This window comes from Gadus morhua, chromosome 16 (assembly GCF_902167405.1).
Source record: "Gadus morhua chromosome 16, gadMor3.0, whole genome shotgun sequence".
NCBI classification, from domain to species: domain Eukaryota; kingdom Metazoa; phylum Chordata; class Actinopteri; order Gadiformes; family Gadidae; genus Gadus; species Gadus morhua.
This window is the reverse complement of record NC_044063.1, coordinates 22,623,977-22,634,029: the sequence shown is the minus strand read 5'-3', so window position 1 is coordinate 22,634,029 and position 10,053 is coordinate 22,623,977. Positions and strand designations below refer to the sequence as shown.

General features: G+C 41.5%; 2 protein-coding genes across 6 annotated transcripts; one reads left to right on the top strand and one right to left on the bottom strand.

Annotated features, from left to right (window-relative positions):
* Positions 1–118: 118 nt before the first annotated feature.
* Positions 119–3,345, bottom strand: mrps23 (mitochondrial ribosomal protein S23). Its single transcript, XM_030380969.1, has 5 exons — positions 3,040–3,345; positions 2,233–2,403; positions 2,065–2,142; positions 1,201–1,324; positions 119–807 (listed from the first exon to the last, which is right to left on the bottom strand). Exons 1-5 carry the CDS (start codon positions 3,081–3,083, stop codon positions 715–717), a joined length of 510 nt encoding a protein of 169 aa, XP_030236829.1. The 5' UTR covers positions 3,084–3,345; the 3' UTR covers positions 119–714.
* A 1,854-nt stretch (positions 3,346–5,199) lies between these two features.
* Positions 5,200–9,945, top strand: usf1 (upstream transcription factor 1). 5 transcript variants are annotated; one of them, XM_030381773.1, is made up of 11 exons: positions 5,200–5,251; positions 5,596–5,652; positions 5,762–5,811; positions 6,613–6,716; positions 7,314–7,427; positions 8,122–8,272; positions 8,435–8,522; positions 8,620–8,678; positions 8,782–8,882; positions 9,044–9,172; positions 9,260–9,945. In XM_030381773.1, the coding sequence occupies exons 2-11, from the start codon at positions 5,645–5,647 to the stop codon at positions 9,347–9,349; spliced, it is 894 nt and encodes a 297-aa protein (XP_030237633.1). In that variant the 5' UTR covers positions 5,200–5,251; positions 5,596–5,644; the 3' UTR covers positions 9,350–9,945. The 5 variants fall into 5 exon arrangements, with proteins under 5 accessions (XP_030237633.1, XP_030237634.1, XP_030237632.1 ...); XM_030381774.1 differs by having other exon boundaries at positions 6,604–6,716; positions 8,435–8,513; positions 8,782–8,876; XM_030381772.1 differs by having other exon boundaries at positions 6,604–6,716; positions 8,435–8,513.
* The last annotated feature ends 108 nt before the right edge of the window (positions 9,946–10,053 follow it).

Sequence of the window (10,053 nt, the reverse complement as noted above, 5' to 3'; positions counted from 1 at the left end):
AGGTATTGAACCTTGTTTGCCTCCGAAAGGCCCTGGACAATCCCAAATCCAAACTGAAAATATCCACAAATTAGCAAATGTTCATCCATCAGTTTGAAGATTTTGTTTACTAAGACAGTTCTGGTTATAACAGCTAGGCCTTTATTTCGCTCATCAGATATTTGTACAGGATTAAATGGGCATGGTTGCAGTATCGTATGGAGAAGAGCGATAGCTCCCTGTGTTTTTTTGCCTCTTAATGAACCATGCTGTAGGAGCTATCCTTGGCTGGCTGTTATGTTCAGATCATATATATTTGACAATCTACATTTAAGTAGAAACCAATGATTCTAGAATGCATTGATAGATTCAATAAAACATTCGTTTTGGAGAACGCATAAAATCACTTAAACATGGATAAGGTCTTGTATAAGTACTGCTCACAATTTAAGTATCCATTGAAATGCTTAGTCAACTGCAATAATGTCCATAAAAAATGCTTTATTTGTATACATGTCCTTAAAACAGACATTGTAAGATAGCGATATTGAGATAATGTCTTGCCTGGCCACTTGGTCCTCAGATTTTGTTGAAATTCTGTACATTGAGAACCACAAATGAGTTTAAACAGTGCCCATCTTCATCTAGCATTCATCATAATACTTGGATCACAATTATCAGTAATAAAAAAAAGAATAACAATGAATGGAGATGTCCATGTATGGGTTCCTTCGATTACTGTTTCTCAGCTGCACTGCCCGACTGCTGTTCTGCCAGCATGTCTGTCAACTTTAACTCCAGCACGGGATCTCTGTACTCAGAGGACACCTGCAGGGTAGAAACATTAACAAGAGATGAAAAGGGAAATGAGAAGGAGAATTCATATCAGTTGGAAATTTGTAATGGCTCAATTATATTAATGCAAAGAATGATGACTAAATATAGCTCAAAATGTGTTTTTTGGTAAGATATTATCCTAATAAACCTGGAAGCATGTTATGCTAATGCTGCTACTTCATGCCTCAAACATATGAAGGTTTACCATGGGGAACATGAGGCACTGCTTTTATCATAAAAAGTAAAAATACAAGATGGAATCATGGTCCCTATTTTTTGTACCGAACTGTAGTCAAATATATACACAAGCCTGATGCGCCAACTATGGTATTGTGGGAGGAATCGTAACTAGCGATGGGACGCATTATCCATTCAAAACCTCACCACAGGTGCTCCTTTTCTCCTTAGCACAAGGCCCTCTGCCAAAAGTATCTTGCCAGTCTCTTCGAACAGAGCAGACATGTCTAACTCTCCAAGACTTTCAAGCCTTGAATACGTTTCCAAAAACCTTTGGATTGAAAAACAAAGTACCAATTAACAACATTAATACTTTTTAGTGTGAAGCTGCAAGAATAACTATAATTTGTCACCAATAATCAGCATGTTTATTAATCTATGGGAAGGCATACGGTAAGCAGCCTGATCACATCTATATAATGGTCATTACCTACTTTTGCCAATAACTTAGTAACTTCATTTTTAATTGGTAGTAAATCAGTCATAGGCCCACCAAATTAATGGAAATAACTATTAGGGGTGCTATGAAAAACAGGAACTCTATTGTATTCGTAACTATTTTGTCTCAAACGGTTTAAAATTTGGCAAGGTTGTAGAACTTGTGAAATAAGTAAGTGAATCAAAAGGATTGGCCAGAATTACCCATAGTTGGCGCTATAATAAGGCCTGGAAATTCAACATTTCAACAGGCTGCCATTACCAGTAGTAAAATGCAATAATCATGAAACTTTGTACACATGCACCATTCATTGCAATGACCATAACTTGACCAAACGCCAAAAAACTCAAACTGATTTGGTGCCGGAGGTGGTGAAAGCTGCAAACTAGGCACACATGTACCAGGTGACTTTTGGACTATATGGTCTTAAATCCATAGCAATACCATAGACCTACATTTTTGGCAAAAGGCCTACATTTATTATATTTTTGCCTTTATTCCTATATATGTTTAAAGATATAAGGTAGGGTTAGGGTTTCTAATTAATACAATAATTACAAATTCTTACACACCTTTGACATGCTGAGGTATAATTTGATTTGGAGAGGTCAAGAAGTCTGGGCCCAGTCCCATACATTTCGTAGAATTTCCTTTAAATGATAATTCACAATTAAAACAAACTGAAGAAGTAAACAAAAAGACAAAAGTCATGTCTATGCAATAAATACAATTCTACTTACGCTCTTATCTTGTCCTCCTCATAAAAAATATCAGCCACAAATTCATCTTTCTTGTAAAAGCCATACTGTGGCTTCACATAGACGGGGTCTTTCTTGGGTGGGAAAGCCTTGAATACCTCATACCAGGTGGGTGTGTCTTGGATGACCCCAGAGCGCATCAGATCTCGAACTCTAAATCGGAAAACACATGTTATCAACAGCAATATAGAGTAAAGTGAGTAAAATGGTAAAGAATGAAGTGTAAAACAATAATAAAATAATAAATTATCCCATAGTTAAATATGGAATTATAGTTTTCTGAAATGTTTTCCATATCTATTTTAAGTTCAAACTGTTCCTAGGATGGATTGAGAAAAGTAAAGAAATACTGATATAAACACTCCAAAAAGTGACCACGTTTACCTCCGTTGGCATAAAGGAAGTGGAAAGACATAAAATCAACAAACATGGCGGCTCCCGTGTTCCGGCTATAAATTAGCGGTAACGAATACAATCAAGTTTAAAATTACGACTATTATACAATTCAAATGTTGAACTATAACCACAAAAAAAAAACTGCTTAATATTCGCCAACATTATACTATTTCACCACGTGATATAGAGTGACAGTGTTGGACACGGCGCTTCTAACGTTAGTATTCTAAAAACAGAAAGTACAGAGCCATTCATCTTAAGCCATAATTATTTAAGAATTATGAGTCCGTTTTACGATCGGAGTATTCAATGAATACAGAAACCGAACAGACTACCAGACAAATATGTCATTGCAAAATCATGTTTCAACCGAATAAATCTTATAAGTCCTACCGTGTGAATACTGTTCCAAACTTCTCGAGCCTACTGCCAGCCATTATAATTGTAACCTTCGCCCGAAAGACGTCGTAATAGCCGAAATATGAAACAAACTCCTGGCTTTCACTATGTGAGATCCAGCATCAACCATCATAAGAAGGTCACTACCAGATCCGTACTGCGCATGTGTCATGGCTATCACTTTACGGCACCTCTACCGCGTAACAAACAGCTGTGTTCGAAATCGTTCCCTATATTTACTCACCTACTATTCCCTATATAGTGTTCATGATATAGTGCACTATATAGGGAGCGAACAAACGAGAATTCGGACACTACGCTGAACCTTTCTAAACGTCATTTGCGTCAGTAAATGCGCCGATGTGTGACGCAGACAGAAGCGCCGACATCATGTAAACAAAGGCACTCATGAGGAAAGCTGGAGGTTGTATTGATGTTGAGTGTTACATTTCCTTGATCAAGTTTTCTTTTTGATTCATTTTGAATGTAACATTTTCTATGTTAAATCCCAAATAAATTGTTGTCATTTCTAAACGAAAGCCGGAGACTCCATCATTAAATGTATACTTTTCAGCTTTTTCAGCTCAGTTATTCAGCTTCTTCTTCTCCTCCGGAAAAACACTACCGCATTGCATTGTGGTATACGGGAGTAACATGTAGGGAACTATGCACTAAAAATTTGGGTATTTTAAATCCACTATATAGTGAATGCAATTTACCACTGAGAATTCGAACACCACTACAAAATGGCGAGCACCCTATATAGCGCACTATATCCGTGATAGGGAACGATTTCGAACACAGCTAATATTAAAACATATCAGGGTAGAGTTGTGTGGAAGATATCCGGGTGGATTTGGAATAAAAAAAGTGTTGGTTACGTAAAACTAAGTTTGTCTTGTTATTAAATAACAACACGTGAGTATATCGTTTCTTGCATGAATGTGAATGGTTGGATTGACACTAACTGTAGTTAAAGGAATATTACCGGATAACACTGACCCTCACTGAGGGCCCTCCTGGTAAAGACCAACTGTAGCTAGGGGCCCTCCTGGTAAAGACAGACTGTAGCTAGGGGCCCTCCTGGTAAAGACAGACTGTACATAGGGGCCCTCCTGGTAAAGACAGACTGTAGCTAGGGGCACTCCTGGTAAAGACAGACTGTAGCTAGGGGCCCTCCTGGTAAAGACGGACTGTTGCTAGGGGCCCTCCTGGTAAAGATGGACTGTTGCTGGGGTCTATCAAGGCCCCATCTTGGCAGACTTAATTGAGATAAGTTTGAGCAATGCATTGGAGCTGAATGATTTACCCTGAACACTTTTGTCCCCTCACAGACAACAAAAGCCAAAGGCCCCTTGCAACCCCAAAGATCAAGTGCCATATACATAGGTGCCTAGACTTTGTGCCCAGTTCATAATGACCATGTTTATACCTCTGCAAATGTTCCTAAACTAGCACACTTTACATAACTGACAAGTTTGCAATGTTTGCGTACATATTGCCATACTATGCAACTGGATTGAGATAAAATAACTAAAATAACTAAAAGGCTCCAACAACAGTTTGCAGTGTTGAGACATATCTAGTGTCCTCAGATAAGCAGACCGTTTAACTCAGTGGTTAAGTCCTACGACCTCATGCTCTTGTTGGTGATTTCTTCCTTCACCCTGTTCTCATCCCAGGCTAGTGGAGAAAATATATATTTCCACAATTAAACGCTTCTGTTACCCTGTAACCAAAGTTTTATTAGTGATAAATAACAATTACCATTTTCTTTTCCTTCATTTTATTTATTTATTTGTGTGTGCTACAGTGGGCCTAGATAGCTATAACGTTCACGTTATCTTCCTTAAAAATGCCAATGGTTTTATATTCAAAATTACCCTTTTAATAAACAGTTAATTTAACACTGTAAAAATGGGGCTGCAGGTTGAGATCTGGTGAACGTCATGTTTCATAAAAACTGACCCAGGATCCGAGAGCTCTAGTGGACGTCATGTTTCAAAAAGACTGAACCAGGATCCGGGAGCTCTGGTGGACGTCATGTTTCATAAAGACTGACCCAGCTTCCCAGAGCTCTGATGGACGTCATGTTTCCTAAAGACTGACCCAGGATCTGAGGACCTCGGCTCTTCCGTGTTAGATCGACCGCGCATGCGCGGTTCTTTGGTCTGTTGACAAATACCGGGGGAGGGACCACTGCGCCGTGAGTACATCTTTGTTCACTCTACTCTCTTTTCACAATAATTTCCTTATTTTGATTATATTCTATAAATCGATAACTATTTTAATGGATATATTTTGACTGGACCCCGAACCCAACCCATTGTAAAGCTAATCTAAAGAAAATAGCTTTGTTGAACATCTGCAGGAACCGCTGGGCCGAGTAGCATCGGATCCCGTAGCAATAGCCTTACATCGACATGCTCCTGAACGCACCGGAGATGGTCCTCACATGAGGACCAACACTACCCATTTACCTCCGCCTTACCGGCTACAAGTTCATCCAAAGCCTCATCCTTTTTCTTTTCCAACTTAATGAACTTTCAGTCAGTCGCTCGAGTGAGTAAAGGTGGTCTCCTCTATTAAGACTGCAGACATGAAAAGGTACGTATATTAACTATTGATTACAGTATAACCCAAAACCATTCACAGTTAATCACTTGTTGGACTATAGAGTTGTAGGGACAATTGTAGTAATTTTGTTTGCTTGCAGCCAACAGAAAAGCCCTGACCCAGACGGCAGTGTTTCCGTCAACGACGAGGGTAAAACCAATGTACACAACATGTTGTTCACTTCCCTGCTGATGGGACGTGTTTGATGAAGGGACTGTGTGTGATGCTTTTGGGTCTGTGTGTGATGCTGGGACTGTCTGATGCTAATGGTACAGTATGATGCTAATGGGACAATGTGTGTGGCTGGAACTGTGTGTGATGCTTATGGGACTGTGTGTGATGCTGATGGACTGTGTGTGGTGCTGGGATTATTTGTGATGCTAATGGTAAAGTGTGTGATGATGGGACTGTATGTGATGCTAATGTGACTGTGTGATGCTAAGGGGACAGTTTGTGATGATGGACAGTGTGTGATGATTGGTCTGTGTGTGATGCTGATGGACTGTGTGACGCTCATTCGTCTTTGTGTGATGCTGAGTAGACTCTGTGTGATGCTGATTGGCTGTGTGTGATGGTGGACGGTATGTGATGCTGATTGGCTGTGTGTGATGGTGGACGGTATGTGATGCTGATTGGCTGTGTGTGATGGTGGACGGTATGTGATGCTGATTGGCTGTGTGTGATGGTGGACGGTATGTGATGCTGATTGGCTGTGTGTGATGGTGGACGGTATGTGATGCTGATTGGCTGTGTGTGATGGTGGACGGTATGTGATGCTGATTGGCTGTGTGTGATGGTGGACGGTATGTGATGCTGATTGGCTGTGTGTGATGGTGGACGGTATGTGATGCTGATTGGCTGTGTGTGATGGTGGACGGTATGTGATGCTGATTGGCTGTGTGTGATGCTGATGGATTATTGATGCTCCGCTCTGTGGGTCAGGGTCAGCAGCCACCGCAGAGGACCACACGGCCATCGCCACTATTCAATCTGCGACCACGTTCTCCGATCAGCCAATCAAGTATCTATTCAAGACGGAGGGGGCAGGAGGACAGGTAATTAGAATGGTTCTCCCGTATGTTAAAGAAAGAAAATAATTTAGCATGCCACATTAAATGATTTGAGGGAAGATTAAATACAATAAAAAATACTTTGATGCAGCACACCATAATAATGATCGAAAGGCATCAAACTTTTGACATGACTAAATTATCAGTTCTTGCATATGTGAATCGCTTGCCATCTATCGCTTCCTCCGGCACCGCTGGAGTCGACCATGCAAGGGTCCTTCTGGTGGACATTTCCCACAAACCCCCTCTTTTACTGAAACCATATATTTACAGATTCCAGATACTCCCGTAATCATTTAAATGGTATTCTTGACTGATTGCAGGCAGCCTGCGGGGTATAAGTGCGCCGCCGGGGGTGTTAGACTATTCTGATATAGCGCCTTGGGCACACCGCTACGTATGAAGACCAGTGCTTGTCATGGCAATAGGCTGACCTCCTGTCTGGGCCAACGCACGGTTTGATCTGGTCGAAAGGATAACAGGCCTCAGCTGAGAACAGCCGGCCAGCTTCCAGGTTACTAGGATGACCCTGTCTGGTATACCATCAGTCTAACTGTTGTTGTTGTTGTCGTGGATTCCTAGGTGACCTACCGAGTGATCCAAGTGTCAGATGGCCAGCTGGAGGCTCAAGCGGACGGGGGGGCTGCTGTCAACCTGGTCACTGGCTTTCCTGCGGCCACGCCGTCCGTCACACAGGTAGGACGGAGAGAACCCAGGGGTTTACCATCGCTCCAATGCAATGACCTACATTTATACAGTGAGCAGACGCTTCATTTGAGTGTCTCTCTATTTTTGCTTAAATTCCAAGACACACGTTTCTAAGTTTCTATGTTTGTGAGTCACTGACTTACAAACATGTCCGGATGGAAATGCAATTGCAATGGTCTTCTGCGATTAATAATGAAGTGATTTCTCTTAGTGTTTGCAGACAATATATCATGGTAAGCTAGCTAGTGCCCTCCCGGGGCCTAATAATATTTTCATAAATTAACATTCACTTTCATAATTGTTTGCAGCTGCGTTTAGTTCATACTTTCCCAAACGTTGAACAGACACCACCAAGTAAAGGCCGCCCACGTGGGCCTGTACACAGCGGCATGCACACCAAGTGGTCCGCAGAGAGGGCGGACGGTCTTCATTGTTGCTCAGGACAGTGGATCAATAGATTTTTACTGGACAATAGCAACATATTTGGATAAACCGTATACAGCCGATAGACAATCTATTCTGAATATAGATAGACAATATAGAAGTCATTAGTTGTAATATGTGAATGTTAATAAAACAAAAATGTCAAATTCTTTGGCAAGCACTAGGATGGAGAGGTGACCATGTTGTAATCAGCTGAACATGTCTGTTTGGTTTAATAAATAAGTCTCTTTCTTTTCAGGCTGTGTTCTCTCAATCTGAAGGGGTTGAAGGAGACGGTACAGAGACACAGTACACTTACTATCCTGCCACCATTGCTGATGCCACAACGGGCACCATGGTTACCACTGTACAATCGTCTGACACGTTGCTGGGTCAGACCACACCTGCAGGTGATTAAAGGGGTGGTCGTTAACAGCAGCAGCTGGGTGTACGTTCCAGCTAGAGAGCCTTGTTTCACTCGGCCGTTTGTCATCTAACGCCCGGTCGATACGGAATAGGTATTCCTTCAGTCGTGTATCTTCCATACATGTCCTCCTGTGCACTGTTCACAGGACAGCTGTACGTGATGATGTCACCCCAGGAGGTTTTGACTGGAGCCAATCAGAGGACGCTAGCACCACGCACACAGCCGTACATTGCGTAAAAATTACCCTTTAACAAAATTCAAATAAGCCTATATATAGGTGGACCTTTGAATGTGAGAGACGTTGATGAGCTGATATCTGTCGTTCTGCAGAAAACAGGAGGCTCCCCGGGCGTCCAGGGATGAAAAAAGACGCGCACAGCACAATGAAGGTGAGGCTCTGCTCCTCCAGACTCAAGCCTCCACAGTTCTGGCTAGGTACATATTCAGGTAGACGGTGGCCATGATAACTCCTTTTTGTGGTCTTCCTTACAGTTGAGCGCAGGCGAAGAGACAAAATTAATAACTGGATCGTGCAGCTGTCAAAGACCATCCCAGACTGTACTGTGGACTACACCAAGACGGGCCAGGTGAGCGTAAGTTATCACCAATATTTCACTCTGCATGTTGGGCTAAACATCCAGCGACCCACAATCACAAGCATGTGGTGGGGCACTAGCCAACGTTTACACTTTCTTCTTTTGGAACTCAAAATCATGGTTGCCTAAATAAGGAGATATCTCGTACTGTGTTGCAGAGTAAAGGGGGAATATTGTCCAAAGCCTGTGATTACATCAAGGAGCTAGGACAGAGCAATGACAAGCTCAGAGAAGACATAAGCACTCTGGACCGGCTCAAGATGGACAACCAGCTCCTACGGCAGGAGGTAAAGGCCAGCTATGTCATGCTTTGAGAGATGGTAAACCCTAGTAAAGTCGTAATGTTCATGCTCTGCATTGTTGCTTGTTTTCAGGTGGAAGACTGGAAGGCCAAGAACCAGAACCTGAGGAACCTTCTGAGGCAGCACGGCATTGTGGGAGCATCCAACACTGACCCCCAGTGAAGCTGTCGGGCCAACAGCTGTGGTGGCATATTGGACTGTTTGGGCCAAATCAATATTAAAATGTGTTTATTTACCTTGACAGACCAAGTGTGCATGAAAGGGTAAGGAACGAAAACTAGGATCGTTTTTAAATACCTATAACGGAAATGCACCCCCAATTACATTTTTATGCATTAAATATGAAATCAAAGGATCTACTACACATTATAAACACTTTAAAATGGATAATAAATGTTTATCTTGTAGCCTTTTAAATGCCTACCACAACAGATATGCTACGATGGTTTTGTCCAAATTTAATAAGCTCTTATATGAACAATTTTCATGTACAAAAAATGTCTTTGTTGTATCTCAATTCTCCAGAAGGTTTTATTCTCTGTGGGTCAATTCCTTTTTTCTATTATTTTCAGTTTGACACTGATAAATTATGTCATCCAAGTAAGAGTTACCTGGCTTCTTTTGTATCACCAAGCCCAGCTGGAGACTAGATTAATTGCATTGCAACAATGTAACTAACTGAATGAAATGGTGTTTGTAAGCATTGCATTGTAGGACGCCTATGTATGTCTTTATACAAATAAAAATGAATAACATAGTTTTGTGTAAACTACGACATCTCATTGGAAACCGTTTCACACATTGGAATTGTTTGTGAGTTTAGCAGTTTTTGCCCTGCTATGTCTATATTGTGAATGTACCATTGG